Here is a 17,900-nt window from a genome sequence, read left to right on the forward strand (position 1 = left end):
GGAGATAAGGCAGAAGAGTTGGGACTAGGTAGAATGCTCTTTCGGAGCCTGTGCAGACTCAATGGGCCATAAATGGCCTCCTGCACTGTAGTGATTGTGACATTCCATGTAACTTTTTTTTATCCCTTATTGAACTGTGTCCATGCTAATACTGTCCCTTTATTCCCATGGGCTTCAATTTTCCTAAAGTCTATAATATGATACTTTATCAAATGTCTTTTTCAAGTTCATATACATTGCACTACCCTCTTCCACCCTCTGTTACCTCATCAAAAAACTGTCAAGCTAGTTAAACAAGGTTTGTCCTTGAATCTTTGCTGGCTCAGCTTTTAGCCTATACTTGGCAAACTGGCTGATTTTTTTTTTTCTCTCTGCTGAACTATTATTTCTTGACTTTCCCACCACAAACATTGAGCTGCCAGGTTCATCCTTTTTGAGACAGGTTACATTTACGGTCTTTAGCCCTCTGACACCACCCCTGTTCCGAAGGAAGAACTGGCACTGGTACCTCCACAATTTCTACCTTTTTTGTCCTAGGTTGCTGATGGAATTGTCCCATCTGGATGAGGGCAACTTTTCCACTTTGCTGCCACCCTCTCTCATAACTTTTATTTTCAACTCATTCAGTGTCCTAGTGACCTCTTTGTTTACTGTAACATTTGACAAAGTCCTCTTCTTTGAACATTTGATACAAAGTGCTCAGTTAGTACCGTAGCCATGCCTTCTGGCTTGACCAGTAGATCTCGAGTCGATATGCTCCTTCAATTCTCTTGATATTCTGTGCCTCTAAGACCACCTTTGAATTCCCTTTTTTTTGTTAGCTGCTTATCTATAACTTGTGCTCTGCAGAATCAAATGGTTTACCTGTAACATGTTTGGAGGCTGGTGCAGTAATTTTGCCAGTTTTTAAATTTTTTAATATTTGAACAGTTGATGAAAGTGTTCATTTAATGTAAACTGACCTTTTATTTAGAACTCTCAGCCAATACAGCTGCCTTTGCCAAAAGTGCAGCCATGCTGGGTAATTCTGAGGACCACACTGCCCTATCGAGAGCACTATCCCAGCTCGCAGAAGTCGAAGAAAAGATAGACCAGCTTCACCAGGAACAGGCTTGTGCTGACTTCTACCTGTTTGCGGAGCTTCTAAGTGATTATGTTAGACTCATCTCTTCTGTAAAGGTAAACTCAAACCTGGAGTTCAAGCAAGATTTTGATTAGATCTGCAAGATGTTGCAAACTCAGTTTGTTTGTAAACGAGTGTTAAAGATTATTAGCAGGATGCATCTTGTTCTAATTTGAGACAAATCAGTCAGATGAGATTGACTTGTATCTACCATACTGAAATATAAATCCCTCCTTGACCAAAGGACTAATATGCTTTGGAGCTAATGTTTTGTTTTTTGGGTGAATAATTTATTGCCGTGACTTTAGCCTACAACCTCCTCAGACACTGCACATGCATTGTGGTAATTACATAGTTGTGCCTGACCTATGATTTTACAAATACAGCCATGGGATGGGAGAAATTTTAATTGCAGGGCCTTGTTTCACTTTCTTATTTTTGAAAGCTGGAGTAAGTAGGGGGGAGGGAATTACCCTTGAATAATGTTAGAATGTTAAAGTTGACTGGCCTAGGAAAATTCTTTTTGCAAAGATGTGGATAACATCTGACTTTACTACTGTATTCCCTGATCCTATTCCCTTGTTTTTAAAGCTTATCCAGTGCATAGATTTTCTGAAGTTTGACATGTCTCTCTCTACACAAATCAAAGATATGATTGAGAAAATCCAACATCGATAAAAGTTAGTTGCAGGAAACAAAGTTTACTGTTGCTCAATTGCAGGACTAAAAATGTACTCCACATGCCTACACTAGATGATATGGGCTTTCATGTAGGGGCCACAATCTTTGCTGATCTGCATTGAGTTTGGGGAACTGGGACTTTGAGGCATATGGGTTAGCAGAATGAACAATTTTAATGTGACCGTCTGAAGTCCTATTGTTTACCACATTGAGTCTTGTGTCATTTGCAGACTTTGAAATTATGCTCTGTGTCCAACTCAGGTTGTTAATATCAAAGAGCAGTGGTCCTAATATCTGTCCCTTAGACACCACTGTGTGCCTCATTCACCACAGCATGCGCTCTATCCCTCAGTCAATTTTGCATCTGTGCTGTCAGTATCCCTTTTAATGCTGTGGGCTTTAATTTTGTTTGCAAGCCTATGGTATAGAACCAAATGTCTTTAAGAAAGTCTGGATGCACATCAAAGAACTTTATCAAGTTGGATAAATATTTTTCTTGTATCTTGAAGTCAGCACATTTCTTACTCCATAATTTTCCAAGTGTCAATTAATTTGTTCCCAGAAATATTGTCTTTTTTCCCCCACTGCATATATTGGGCTGACTAATTTGTGGGTTTATCCCTCTCCCAGCCTATGCTATAAACTTCTATGGATAGGATTTTCACAAACTTTGTGCATCAAAGCAACATTTAATTCAATGGCTTCAACTTGTATGAGTCGTCTTAGGTGCTTTTATGATGTTTTGAAATGCCTGGCTTCACTCTACAGGGTGTGTTTGATTATCGAATGAAATGTTGGCAGAAATGGCAGGATGCTCAGGCCACTCTGCAAAAGAAAAGGGAAGCTGATGCCAAACTCCAATATGCAAATAAACCTGACAAAATGCAGCAAGCTAAAGAAGAGATTAGAGAAGTGAGTATTTTCTTCACCTAGATGCTTTTGACCATCGTACCTGAGGAATATCGTATTGAGGTAATTCTGTACAAATGCATTGTAAATGCAAGTTTTGGTTTTATCTTGGCAGCTGCCATAAATCCACAACTATGTAATGGATAGTGTTTTGTTTTTTAAGTTTGGTAATCATCCTATTTGATATGTCTCCCCAAAGGGTACTCAGACCATTGTCTAATGTATCCATAAATGTTTCATACAGCTTCATCTAACGCAGGGTTTTTCTGTTGTCCGCATTTTATTTTTCTCTTGCACTGCATTTAACCAAGCTCCAATGAAGTAAGTGGTGGGTATGATGAAATGCAATTGCTGTGTCCACCTTTTTAGCTTGTTACCTTTTGATTAATGAGCCATTACACTTGGTAACTTGACAATCTATAGTAGTGCTGAATATTTGAAAACCAATTATCTACCTTATCAGCCTAATCAAATCTAACTTGCACTTGCTCACACTTAAAATGAAAATTTTCCAGGAAATACAGCAATTTTTAAGTTTGGTTTTCAATATAGTGAATACTTCAACTACCAAAAACTGGGAATCTAGACACTACCATGCTCTTAAACGATTGCCTTGGAAACATTTCAGATTTTTCCACATTCTTGAAAGTTAATTCTTTATTTTGAAGTTAACTACAGAAATGATTTGCTGATAACAAATCTATTGACATTAGATGTAGTGACATTTATGGGTTAATCTTGCTAGTTAATGGTGTGGCTTTAAATAATATTTAGTGCATTCCTCATTTTTACTACTTCAATGGTTTATTCAGCAGTATGACCCCCTTATACGAAAGTATCCAGTGGCCCATTAAATTCTTTTTAAAAAGAAAAAAAGTCCATTTTGATCCTTGCTACAACATTCACTGGGATGTTAGGGTGAAGTTTGCACTTTAGGTAGAGTTGTAATCAAAATGCCCTTGATTGCACTAGTAGGTTGGGCTTAGTTTCTGTCAACCCATTTATATAATTATAAAATTAATTGATGCTAATTCACACTAATTCATGGAAGATTATTTTATTCTGTCACCAATCTTTTTTACCCTTTGATTAAAAATGTGTTCCTTGACTACATATAAAAGTGGAAACAAAACTGGGTTTCAAGTTTATTAATGCATGTCTTGTCCTCAATCTGTGAATAACATGATTTTACAATCACAAACATTTATTTTCAGTGTAGTCTAATAGTTTCATGTCTATTAATCAGTTTCTCTAAAAATCAGGATTTTTTTTTATATGGAACATTTTAAAACATGCCGACTAGTGCCTGTGTGCTTAAACTTGCAACTCATTTTCTTAGCCTTCCCAAAACGTTGTGTTCTTGCAATTTTGGATTGTTCAGTTTTGTGAGTGATGCCTGATGAGGGGAATTGAATCTTGAACCAGTGGAAAAAATGTAGAAAAGTGAGCATGTGATTTTGGGTATAACATGCATTTAAAATTACTGATCTTTGGTTACAGAATCATAGGTTAGTACAACAAAATAGTTTGGACCTGCTCTTTTCCCATATCCCTGCAATTTTTTTCGTAAAGTATTTATCTAATTCCCTTTTTGAAGACTATAAAATCCATATCTGCTACCAGTGCAGGGCACTCCAAATCCTAACTACTCATTGCATTAAATTCTCATCTCATCTCTGGTTATAGATCCTTCAGCCATTGAAAACCAGTTTCTTATTTAATCTCTAAATTGTTCATGTGTTTTAAACCCCTTCAAATTGCTTCTCTGCTCAGACTAGAGAAGCTGGAGTTGTTCTAACACCTAGCTATAATCTCTCTCTTCCCAGAAACCATGTTAGTAAATCACTTCTGTACTCTCTCCAAAGCCTACGTATCCCTCCTAAAATGTGCCAAGAATTGGACACACAGCTTAACATGACTTCCCTGGGTTTTGTACACTGCATCTATTTATGAAGCCCTGTATCACATGCTTTATTAACCCATCGTGATAACTTTTTGATAAAAGCAAAATCCTGCCGATCGCGAATTGAAATGGCAAGCGACCAGAAGCTGTCATGCATGCAGACTGAGCAGAGGTGTTTGCTCCACAAAGCATTGTTTGGTCTCCCTGATGTAGAGGAGACTGCATTGTGAGCAGTGAATACAATGTACTAAATTGAAAGTACACAAATCACTGCTTCAACTGGAAGAAGTGTTTGGTCTGTTGGACAATGAGGAGGTAAAAGGCAGGTATTACACCTGTGATTTTCATGAAGGGGATGAGGCGTTGGGGGTGATTGAGGAGTGGACTAGGGCCTCATGGAGGGAACAGTCCCTTCTGAATGCTGACGGGGGAGGGATGGGGGAAGATGTTTGGTCATGGCATGCTGGAGGTGGTTGAAATGGCGAAGGTTGATCCTTTTGAATATGGAGGCTGATGGGGTGGAAAGTGATGGTGAGGGGAGCCCTATTGAGGCTCCAGGAGGGAGGGGAAGGGGTGAGGGCAGAAGTGCAGGAAATGGGTAGAACATAGTTGAGCCTTGGGGTTGAGGGATGGGTGGGGGGTGAAATCCTTGGTTCAGGAAAAAGGAAGGATGTCAAAAGCACCATGGTGCAAGGTAGTGTCATCAGAACAGATGCAATGGAGACGGAGAAACTGGGAGAATGGAATCCTTTACAGGAAGCAGGGTGTGAGGAAGACTGAACTTTTGAAATTTGTTCACATATACCTCCAAGGTGCACCCCTTGCGCCCCTTTTTTTTTAAAAGTGATTTTAGTCTAGATTGTGCTGATGTAACTGGAAGGAACTCATCCCTGTTACTTTGTAGTTAAAATGTTCTAATTTTGTATTTGCAACTTTTGTTTTTGGCTCTTCACTAATCACCGTGCCCTAAATTTAGGCTCTTGCATTGTTGGTTGCTGTCAACCAACTCCATGTAACCAGCTCCCCATGTATGTCTTAGAATGTCTACTCTTATCCTAGGATAAAGATAAGCTTTTTGTGCTGTGCAGGGAAGTGAACAGCAAATCCTATGTGGTAATTGCTTTTGATGAGCTGCCTTATGCCTTAAATGTAAGTGAGAGCTTAAATCTAGGGCAGAGTGGTTAGGATACAAAAATAACTAATTTAAATTGATTAAATATAGAGGTATGTACAAACTTTAAGGGGTTGAATTGCCAAATAAGCAATCAATATAAAATGGCACATTGAGCTGTACTGGATATCAACATTAGCATTTTTAATGTGCAGTAAAACATGCATTATTCAGAGCGAACTTATACTGTTGTATAACATCAAGGTAAGAACTCTGCTTTCAGGAAGGTGTGCAATAACCAAATTTTAAAAGTGGGATCGAACTAAATTTTCTTACGGTAGCAGCAAGTTAAAGGTGCCTAATTATTTTTTGTAACTTATGTAATTTGTTTTACCCCGCTTCACAAGGAAATTGAGGAGGTAGGAAGCTTTTAAAAAGTAGTTCAAGTAACTGCTTCACATTGTATAAAATTTCAGTTCAAATGTACTTTGCAATTTCACTTCTGTTTTTTCCTAATTTTTAGAAATTTCTTATGAAAAACAGTTGCTGAATACAAGCTGGTACATTCATAAATATAATTTTAAGTTGATTCCTTACCATTGTAACTTTCTCATGTTTAATTTTGAGTTTTTGTGCGATTTGTTTCTTTCAACTTTTTCTTTGCCTCTCCTGAAGCCATTTATTCATTAGATACAGGTCCACAACTGTTTGCTATTCTAGTATCTTGCCCAACACGGTGAGAGCTTTACTGATCAGTGTCTCTTTGAAAAGAGGCAGGTGTGAAGTACACTGTCCTTAACTGTCCAAGTTATGCTGTGCCCATCAATTACTTTAACTATCCTATTAAGTGTACTGTGCCCTGATTTGAGATCTGTTAACCCAATTCAAAATGGGAAGTAAACCTCTACCTTTAATTGTATGCATAACTCTGCTACTTGCAGGACAAACTTGTTGAGTTTTTAGAAGTCCTTTGTGTTCCAAAAAGCTGTTTTTCTTTTTGTTCTCCCCATCCAAGAGTACTTTTTTGCTTCTGTTACTGAAGAGGGGAGTTATAAATCCATACTTTAGGATAAGAAAGCTTTTTGTCCTTATGTAAGAGTTGGGGTGATGCTGACATAAAGCCTCAAATAGGAGCACTGCTTAAAAGAAAGCTGAGGATAACTTAACATCCGCATTATGAAGGCTGTGGCAGCAGTGGCTCATTGGGCAGCACTTGCTCCTCTGAATCTCTGGTTCTGGTTCCTCCTGGTTTTAAGCACAAAAATGAATGCTGACACTGTAGTCCTGAGAGAATGCTGAAATGCCATCTTTCAAGTGAGATATTAAACTGAGGCTCTGTCTGCTTGATAAAAGATCCCCTGGCACTATTTTGATAAAACACAGGCATTATCCAGTGTCCTTGCCAACATTTGCCCCTCAATGAACATTATTAAAAACAGATTATCTGATCACTATCAAATTACTGTTTTTGGGAGTTTGCTGTGTGCAAGTTGGTTGCTGCATTTCAACACTTCAGAAGTACTTCATTGACTGTAAAATGTGTGGTTGTGAAAAGTGTATAAGTACAGGTTTTTTATTAGAAAATTGAGTCATTGTGGTAGCAGGTAGGCCTAAAAGTCTGATCAGATATGCTAAAATAGAGATGACTAAATAATACTTTACATTCACTTCTGATGTGATTCAAGTACTGCAAGATAAATGCATAGTCACTAAATTCATACAAAGCCCAATGCCATATAATTAGAATGCTCACTAATCAAGTATGTGTAACTGGTTCACATGCTCAGTTGCTTATGGAAGTCAGATTTGGGTTCCCATGGATTGAAGAATGGTGGCCTGTTTCTTGATGTGAAAGAAATTTATAGTAGAAATTCAGTATGAGCTTGATAGTAAAGTTGTTCTTTCTATCCTGTGATTTGGTAATGATTATTTGAAGTTGGTTGTTTAGGAAATATATAAAGCAATACATTGTCCAGAGGCCAGACTGGATACATAGTGATAGGAGAGAGTTGACAACTTCAAAAATAGACTTCCAAGACTGAAGAAACACTGGCTAAAAGGAATATGATTTGTGCTTTTTACATTTAAAAAGGATTGAATAGAACCTGATTCAATGAACAAATGGATAGGGATTGTAGAGCAAAAAACTGATGTTGAGCCTACAGCCTACAAAATCTGTCAGAATAAATTAGGGATAGATATCAAAGTATTTTTCACAAGCCATCATTCTCTGAAGCAACGTAAGGCCTGATCATGTTGCTGAAGTCCTTTTAGGAGAATCTGAGGATATTGCTCTTCCAGTTAATAGGGCTTTGTTAACTTTGGTAATGAAATTGTTAACAACTTTGAACTCTTGGTACATGCATGATTGGCAAATTCCTCTCTAACTTCCTACTTAGATTTTCTTGTATTTGGCAATAGGTATTTTTGCCTGTCCCTAGTAATGCCATTTGCTGGATATAGGCATGAGGTTGTACCATCCACTTCAGAGCCTTGAAGGGCCTAATGGCCTTTTCTTGCATTTTACGTACAGTATTATGAGCAGTGTTTAAGGAAACTAACCGCTTTTGAAAGTTTAGGGTTTACAGAATTTGAAACAGCAAAACCACATCTGTTTGAAAAGAATAAATCTCACCCAGAGATGGGTGAGCTGGTATCAGTTACTGTTGTAATAATGAAAAGTGGTCTAATATAGGTGGAAGTGTCAATGACTGAAGCAAATCTGGATTTAGAAAAGGAAGATTCTGCTTGATAAACCTTGCTTTGAAAATATTGCAATTACATAGCTATAATGCTTTTAGAAAGTCAAAAGCTTTAAGTTTAAGGTTAGGACTCAAATGGATAAGCTCTAAGGAAACAGGTCTAGTGTTAGATGAGGAGATGAGTAATTATCGAATGTGTGCTTAAACCCATGTTTTCTAATCTTTTAAAACCATGGAAGTGTAGAACTTGTTTTGGCTCTCCAACCCTATTGTGATGAGCATTGTAGATATGTAAACATATATATGCTAACAGCTCACTTCCAGTTAACTTTTTGCAGCAACTCATCCTAAATGTTTGATATCAACATTTTAACATGGCAGAGGCTACCTTGTTCTAGAAATCCAAGCACACTGGTAGGATACCTGCAACTTTATTAAATACTTTTAACTAGTTTAAGAATTTCTCACTTTGTATTTTGTTGTATGGTAACCCCATTTGTTGCAAAAAATTGTTTTGTGGATTTTTTGTGAAGGTTCAGTTTTGTGGATTCTTGTCTGACAGTAACAAGTGTGTGCTCAGTCATGCAACTCAGCTGGTTTAAATAACACTTGTAAGCAAAGATGGAATAAAATTTGATGCATGCAAAGTACAACTCCAAGGTTTGGTGTTGAGCAGAGGTATTTTCCATGGTGTTAAACAGTTTAACCATATTTATGTGGTGTACAGAAGTTATATAACTTCATTGTAAATATTGAGCAATTGATGGGCACAGCATAACTTGGGCATGCTACAGAAAAGTGTTTATGAATTTTCTCAGCAAGATCATTTGACTAACCTGGATGCACTTATTTTAGGTTCACTTTCTACCATATGACCAAAAACCTAAACCTTGTTACTAGTAGCATGTCTTTTTTTGCTGTCTCAAGGTCACCTAGGAGAGTTGGACACTTGCCCACTTAATCTTGAGGCTGCACTTCAGGTGTAAACTCCATGATGCACCTTTAGAGTGCATCAGGAAATCTTGGAGCAGCATAATCTTTTTGCATCTGCAGAAAGCAGGAAAATCTATCCCTTATGGTTGAATTTGGTTATTAATCTTTAAATTTTTAATTTTAAAACAAATGTACTTTAACAGAAGTGAGTGGTTTCCTGTGCTTCCTGTAAATAGGCTGTTGAATCATTCCTTATAAATATTAAAATGCTGAAGTCTTTTTTTCCATAAGTTGTTTGGTTTAATACTATTTAGAATTGCAAATTCCATTAACAGTGGTATATATAACCAAGTACAGCATAGCTCTCAATTTTCAGTATCTCCAAAAGGTAGATTTGATTGAGTTCTTGCAGTGGGTATGTTGCTTCTACTGAATTTCTCAGCCTTGCATTTGTTTCTTTGGGAATAAGTGCTTCCAAGTGAAATAAACTGATTCCGTAGTTGGAAAGAAGATATCTAAGGTGAACTAAAGTTCTACAAATTGAAACATGGGCCTGAAGAGAATATATATTAGCTTCTCAACTTTTCAGCTTTACCAGGATAGATCTGTACAGCATCTGAAATTCACTTTCTAAATGTTTCCATTAAAGCTGTTTTATGATGCAATCTTATGAATGCCTAAACCTGTGTAACAAGATAACCATGGCACTGAGTTTGAATTTTACCATAAGTGACTACACTTCAAAAGTATTTGGCTACTAAGTGCTTTGATACTTCTGAGGAGCTTCAGGTCATTGTCTACTCCTCCAAAGCTTCTGAAAAATGGGTCTTTTACTAAACAAATGTATTTAATTTAACAGAGGCTCTCTTCCAACCAGCTCCCAGAGCAAAACACTTGCCACTATATTAATTGATGGGGGCAAGATCCTGGAAAATATCGACCATTTTTCATACCTTGGGAGCCTCCTCTTGACAGCAGGCATAGATAATGATGCTGCTACCACTTCCAATTTGCCAGCTCAGTCCTTGGCTGACTTGAGGGGGAAAAGTACTTGAGGAATAGGGGGCTCCAACCTGAGACAGAGGTCCTGGTTTACCGGGCAGCAGTGATCTCCACACACCTTTATGCATTGGAGACTTGGGTGACTACAGCAGGCACCTGGAGAAGTGGTGCCTTTTGCAGGACGGCAACCTGTAACTGAGTACCATGGATCAGTGGTGGGGCCACAATTATTTACTATATATATTAATATATGACTTGGATGAGGGAAATGAATGTACTATCGCCAAGCTTGCGGATGACAAATAGGTGGGAAAGCAAGTGGTGAGGATGACACAAGGAGTCTACAGAAGGATATAGACAGGTTAAGTGAGTGGGCAAAAAGGTGGCAGATGGAATATAATGTGGGAAAATGTGAGCTTATGCACTTTGGCAGGAAGAATAGGAGCTGAATATTATTTAAATGGAGAAATCACTGGGTAATAAGTAAGGCAAATGGAATGTTGGCCTTTATTTCAAAGGGAATGGAGTATAAAAATAGGGAAGTCTTGCTAAAACTGTACAAGGCACTAGTTAGACCACACCTGGAAGACTATGTACAGTTTTGGTCCCCTTATCTAAGGAAAGATATATTAGCATTGGAGGCATTCCAGAGAAGGTTCATTAGGTTGACCCTGGGGATGGAGGGATTTTTTTATGAGAAGTTGAGTAGATTGGGCCTGTACTCATCGGAGTTTAGAAGAATGGGAGGCAACCTTATTGAAACATAAGATTCTTAGGGGGCTTGACAGGAGATATGCTGAGAAGTTATTTCCCCTTGTGGGAGAGTCTAGGACCTGAGGGCATAATCTCAGAATAAGGGGGTACCCACTTAAAAGAGTTGAGGAATTTCTTCTCTGAAAGTAGTGAATCTGTGGAATTATTTACTGCAGAGGGCTGTCGAGGCTGGGTCGTTAAGTATATTCAATGCTGAGAGATTTTTAATCAGGGGCAATGGAGAAAAGGCAAGAAAGAGGAGTTGAGGATTATCATATTAGCCATGATTTCATTGAATGGTGGAGCATACTCGATGGGCTGATTGGCCTACTTCTGCTCCTACATCTTATGGTCTTATAAATTGGTGGCAAGAAAGAACCACAGCAGTGTCCCAAGCTCACTCACCTAGCAGAAAGGTGCTAAGCTCTGCTGGGCAGGACATGTCGTTTGTGTGCCTGACACCAGACTCCTGAAGCAACTGCTCTACTTGGAACTCTGGCAGGAGGCTCCCAAGAGGACAGCAGAAACTCCTTAGGATTTCCACATCACCTCGGGCCAAACATACCTTTTGACTGATGGGAGACCCTGGCTTGTGACTCTCCAAAATGGAGAAGGCTTATACAGGAAGGCAGTGAACGCCCAAGGGACTTCAGGAATGTGCAGAGGTGAAATCGTGATGTCAGAGGGAGTGCACAAACCTTGACCCATCTGCCCAACCCTTCATAAAAACAAAAAGCTACTGCGGATGCTGGAAATCCAAAACAAAAACAGAATTACCTGGAAAAACTCAGCAGGCCTGGCAGCATCGGTGGAGAAGAAAAGAGTTAACTCTTTTCTTCTCCACCGATGCTGCCAGACCTGCTGAGTTTTTCCAGGTAATTCTGTTTTTGCCCAACCCTTCAGATGCTGCCGCATGCCAGGCAGGTGGTGTTTGAAGATTTATGTGTATTGGACTATATGGCCATTTCAGTATCTGTTTGAACTGCAGTGAAAGCAAGTCATCTGCGATTCCGAGAGACTGCCTAAGACTTCCTGAGGGCATGAAAGGCAGTCTATGAATGCAGACTTGTTCTTGATTATCACTTTCCTTCTCTCCGTTCCTATTTTCTCCCCGCAAATTATACGTTGTGAACTGAGTCTCCATTGTATTTGGTAGAGATCAATCACCTAACTCCATGTGGGTATTTAAACTTTGCTAGTTTCCAGTATGCTTTTCAGATCTGAAAATGTGCCAAGATCGAAGCAAATTAGCAAGACTATTGTGAGGAACTTTGCTGGTCAAGGAATGATAAAATAGATCACAGGATTCAACAGGCTAATGTTTATATGCTATGTGAAGCCAGATGGGCTGCTCCCCATATTTTCTCTCTCTCCTTTATAGTGATGATACTTTTGAGGGAATTCCAGGTGATGCTAAGTGCCACCAATGAGGTAGTCCTGAGTGCCTATTGAGATCCAAATTCTGCAGTCCGTCTTTTTGCTGAGCGACTGAGCTCCTGGGTCAGGGAGGGTGAAATTGACCAATACCTGATTTCTGTCTTGTTACACATTTCAACCAGTACTACAACTAGTTGCATGAATGGCAGCTGTTTACACAAAACCACTTGGGTGAGGTACAAGGAGTAAGTAATATGTGCCTCTGGAAATTAGATTTAAAAGCCAACTGTTCAACAAAACTAAAATAGTACAGATGTGCACATGGGTACTGCAAACTTCAAGCAAGTTGTCATGTATATGATTATAGTAAGCAAATACTATTCTGCAGCTGATTGGAAATAAATTTAAATCGATCAATTCCTAATTTTAATTCGGTCGTTTGAAGGGTGAAGAGCTCCACAGAAGAAACATCGGAGGCCAAGCTCTTGCATACTTGGCTGGTTTCTAAATGGCAGTGGCTTGGAGCAGCAGGTGAAAGGGAGAGTAAAGGTGCAATTAATAGCTGACTGGCAGCCATGAACATATTCTATTGTAAACCTTTTCTCAATTAAGTTCCCATGAACATTGCATCAGCAACTCCCTGGTCATATTTGACATTATAGGATTTTATACCACATCTTGCTCTTTTTCTGATTTCTTTCTCCTTTACTTTATTTCCCTTCCTCATTTTTCAGCACCAGTTCCTAAATGAGGGATAAAATTAAAGCACTATGTCAAGATTGAGCTTTTGCACCATGTTGTTTAAGCGGGCCTAGGAGCACAAGTCTCTCTGGTGATGGTGGGTGAAGAAGATTTGGGAAGCGAGGGAAAGATGAGGATAAATAATGACTTTGTATTAATTTTTTAAAATCCTGCTTCATGCACAACTTAGCTAATAGTGCTTTGGGGTTAGTCATTTCATTTGTGACAGTTGAATGAATATGCTGTTACTGGCTCAAAGTGCATTGAATTTGCATAATCAATTTTTTGGAGAATTCTTGTCCAGTGCCCTGTCCACAGTAGAGTAACTTTTTGTTTTGATCTCTGATCCTCAAACCAGTGTTCAATTATCTAAAATTTATCTTACTGAGCACTGAGCCCCCATGGAAGGTGAAATAATTTAGCAAAGATGGAACTAATGTAAAGCTCGACATTTCAAAGCTCCTGTGGTAATCCAAAACTTTTGACTGACTATATGCAACAAGTTGCATTTTATATTGTATCTTTTAACAAAGCAAAATATCCCCAGGAGCACCTCCATTTCGATTGCATCCTAATAGGGGATGGACTAGAGCTGAAAGCCTCTAGTTGGGTGCTAGATGATGGTGGGGAAAATGTAGCAAAACCTTTGTGTTTGGGGAGTATAAGGACAAGATGGTTGAAGGTGCTGCCATTATAAGGCAAGAAATGAAATATATAGATCATTGAATGAACAGATGTTGGGCTGCAAAACTGAGGAGAGGTGAAGGGATTTTTAATGTGGCCTCAAGCAGGTGTGAAAATCCAGTGAAGCTTCACTAGGATCAATGTGAAGGATGGTGGAATGGCTTTTGGGTAATAAATGTTTAGATGTTCTAAAGGTGAACAACAGTAGCTTCTCTAATCTGGCTCCTAACTGAAGTCCCTTATTTCTGGAGCCATGCCCCTCTAAGCCGGCCCATCCTTAAAAGTACAGTGTATGGAATTGGGCACACAGCTTCAATTTGCAGCTGAACCAGTGTTTCATAATCCTCAACCCTCCTCCTCTTTCCTTCATTCTCTTTCCTGACCTCCCACTCCCCCACAGTCCATCTGTTCCTGTAAACTTGAAGGGTACATTTTTGGCTAGAATGAGAAGGCAGTACATCACTTTGCACTTCTGTGCTTTAAATTTCATCTCCCATGTGCCTACCCATTCCACCAGCCTTTGTCATCCTGAAGTTTGTCCACTGTTCAATATACTTTTTGCCCTGCGTGTCCAAGTCAGCCATTAACATTAAATCATGAAAAGCAGTGATTCCTGTATCAACTTCTGGGGAAACCCCATTGTCCCTCCTTGCAGCCTGAGAAAACCATTCACCACTACTATCCCTTAGCCAGTTTTAATACCTGGTGGGCTTCAACTTTGCTGGGAAGACTGGCACTTATTTTAAACACTTTTGGAAATTCATGTACACCACATCACTGCATTACCATCAATTCTCATACTTCATCCAAAAACTGGTTAAATACTTTGCCTTTAAATCCATGCTGGCTTTCCTTAACTGTGCCTTGGACAAGTGCAGATTAAACCCCCAGGGCAAAATTATCATTTCAAAAGCTTTCCTACCACAAGGTTAACTGACTGCCCTGTAGTTGCTTTCTATTTTTTTTTGAATAAGGAGTTTCACATTTGTAATTCTTCAGTCGTCTGGCACCACCTGTGTCTAAACAAAGATTGGAAGATTATGGCTATACCTTTGTGAATTACATCCTTGCTTTCTTCTTTTGAATGCATCCCATCTGGTTTTGCTAACCCCTCAGCTTTAAGTGCAGCCATCCTTTCTAGTATCTCCAATCAAGCTTTTTTTTTTAGCCTAGTCAGCTTTTTTCACTGACTTTAGCAGCAGCAACTTTGCTTTTAGTACCTTCACCATGCCCTCTGCCTCATGCATAGGTCTGCTTTCAGTTCCCTGTTTAGCCCCACCCTCCTTAGTTTCCTTTTGTTAGCTGCTAGTTTATTCAACTCTTTCCTCCTTCCCCAACCCCAACACCCTTTTATTTCTCTTGCCTTCACTTCATGTAATACTATTTTCCACTTGGTCATTTATATTTCAACAATGTTAACTGCTCTACAGAAATCTCTAATGTAAACATTAGTCATTTGGACAACCTAGTTTATTCTAAATGCACTAGTTTGCCTTGTATCCAGTGTCTGCTTCTATTCCCTCTTGAATATCACTTGATTTTTGCCCTTTAATTCCTTCAGATGGAATGCTTTTGAAATTTGATATTTTAATTGTAATTTTCCACTCATAAATTTTAAACCCAATTTTACAATCAGATTTCACGTGGTAGAATTTATTTGGCTGCTGATGGACTTTGCAATCTTAGCTTTCAAAGTTAATCTCGCAGTTACGTAATGTAACTTGTCAATTTTAGTTTCTTATTCAAATAGGATTGCTTTAATTACTGAATCATTGTGATTTGTTCTGTCCTTAAATTCATAACTTATTTGCCTACTATTTTACAATTTCATTTTGTAAATTGAAAGATGCCTGAAGTTCGTGTACGTAAATGTTAATCTGTTGAATGAAGCTTCAATACAAGTTCAACTAGCTGCTTAGAATAAAAGGTTACTGTGTTCAGGAAACCCTCCTACCTTTTGTCAAAGGCTTTACAGCTGTAAACATTGAAATTCTAAGTGTTTGGGAGTATAACTAATTTGCCTATTTTCATTCTTCCCCTCCAGTGGGAGGCAAGAGTTCAACAAGGAGAGAGGGACTTTGAGCAGATCTCAAAAACTATTCGCAAGGAAGTAGGCAGGTTTGAGGTATGTGGAATGGTATAGCATCTTCTGAGTAAATTTAGTTATCTGAATTGCCCTTTAAGCTATCCTTTGATCTTGTGTATCTCATTTTCAGAAAGAAAGAGTAAAGGACTTCAAAACTGTCATAATTAAGTACCTTGAATCTTTAGTGCAAACGCAGCAACAGGTAAGTTGTAACTTTTTTTCTGGCTAACTAACCAGATATTGGAATTGTGGAAGTGTCTATTGACCACTTTGTTCTAACCACAGTGAACTCATTGGTATCCTCTTTGGATATCCTGTCATTGTGCTTGACATTGTCCTTGTGTCAATTTTGAACTTTAGACAATGATCTATGAAGTAACCTGAATTATCAAACTCTAGAACTGACTTCTGGAAATATTAGTCTGTTTTCATGGGCACTTTTTTTGATTTGCAAATTATATTGGCCTTTTGCATGGGGTGGTCAGTGCAGTTGATGCAATCAATGTGTATAAGAACGTTCAGTAATACTCTTAGCTGCTTTATTTTGATTCATTTTAAGAGCACCTAAGCAGTTTCCAGCATGTCTTTTGATTGACCAAACAGGACTTTACTTCCTTCTGTGGCCATAACATGAATCGAGTCTTGGTGCAAATTTGCTTTCTCCAAATGTATGACACAATGCATTTTGGGTTTTTTTTTTACCCCCAGTGCCTCATGCAAGCCCACTGTTATCCCCTACCCCACTGCCATCTTTCTTTTCCCAGTGAAATGCTTTACTGACTGAAGCTCTTTGGGATGTCCAGATGACCTGAAAGATGGTGTATATGATGCAAGTTTCTTTCGTTTGGTTTTTTTAAAAAATCTCCGAATAGAACAAAGTGCATCTTTCATATCATTCAATGGTGCAGCATCAAATCTTTGCCACTTTTCCTAAGGATCCATTTAAATTATAGGCATGGGAATTAAGAGAGTTCTTAAGCTTCCCAACCCCAGTTTCTTGTAATCCATTTTGCAATAAATGCAGTACTTAAATATGTAGTCTTAATTTAGGTAGAATTAGACTGTCTGTTCTTGATACTTTTTAAAAATAGACTTCTAAATTAAATTTAACATTTTATAACCTCTTGTAATTATTTTTTCAGTTAATTAAATACTGGGAAGCATTTCTGCCTGAAGCCAAAGCAATAGCGTGAGTTCCTGATGAGATGAAGAAATGTGGCCTGTCTCTTGTTTACAACTGGTTCCATACTAAGCACTGACTGACTACAGAATTCCAACTTAATAACCACTATTTTAAAATTGTAATACTGTATTACAAAAGTGGTTTAATAGAAGATTCCTTTTTTATTCTGTTGCATTGTTAACCAGCTGCATGGCCTGATCCAGTCAGAATGAACTGGACTGTGGAATGAAATTCTGCAGTAGTTGCTGAACTGAACACTACTGTGCATCTTATATATAAAAAAAAATCAAATATATTGCCAGTGCTGGAACAGATTTCGCTGTGAATGATGCTTGTGTTTCATTCTTGAAGATCCAATACTGAATTTTCATAACTAATTGTAAATTGTGAAAGCATAAATCAGCATTCCTGTATAGAAATCATGAATTTTGTGATCTTTGTTACTATAATAAAGGGATATACTTAATGCACTGCAACACCAGTAGTGTTTTTAATACATAGGACCTTTTTAACAAGTCTTTTTAATTTGTTCATGGAATGTGAATGTCACTGGCAAGACCAGCATTTGTTGCCCATTCCCAGTTCCCCTTGAAGGTGATGGTGAGGCAGGTTCTTCAATCATTGCAGTCAATGTGGTGTATGTACACTCAGTGCTATTGGGAAGTTCCAGGATTTTGACCCAGCAACAGTGAAGGAACAGCAATGTAGTTCC

The 17,900-nt window shown here is 38.4% G+C and overlaps 1 protein-coding gene across 1 annotated transcript in view; it reads left to right on the plus strand.

Annotated features, from left to right (window-relative positions):
- snx2 (sorting nexin 2) overlaps window positions 1-17,659 on the plus strand; it is a 63,069-nt gene extending 45,410 nt beyond the window's left edge. The window contains exons 11-15 of the mRNA XM_078566763.1: window positions 974-1,179; window positions 2,573-2,716; window positions 15,964-16,044; window positions 16,136-16,207; window positions 17,148-17,659. Of these exons, the coding sequence (XP_078422889.1) occupies window positions 974-1,179; window positions 2,573-2,716; window positions 15,964-16,044; window positions 16,136-16,207; window positions 17,148-17,198 (554 nt within the window). The 3' untranslated portion in view covers window positions 17,199-17,659. The remainder of the gene's footprint in view (window positions 1-973; window positions 1,180-2,572; window positions 2,717-15,963; window positions 16,045-16,135; window positions 16,208-17,147) is intronic.
- Window positions 17,660-17,900: the final 241 nt, after the last annotated feature.

The sequence above is a fragment of the Cetorhinus maximus genome, chromosome 2 (genome assembly GCF_964194155.1).
Source record: "Cetorhinus maximus chromosome 2, sCetMax3.hap1.1, whole genome shotgun sequence".
Lineage (NCBI taxonomy): Eukaryota > Metazoa > Chordata > Chondrichthyes > Lamniformes > Cetorhinidae > Cetorhinus > Cetorhinus maximus.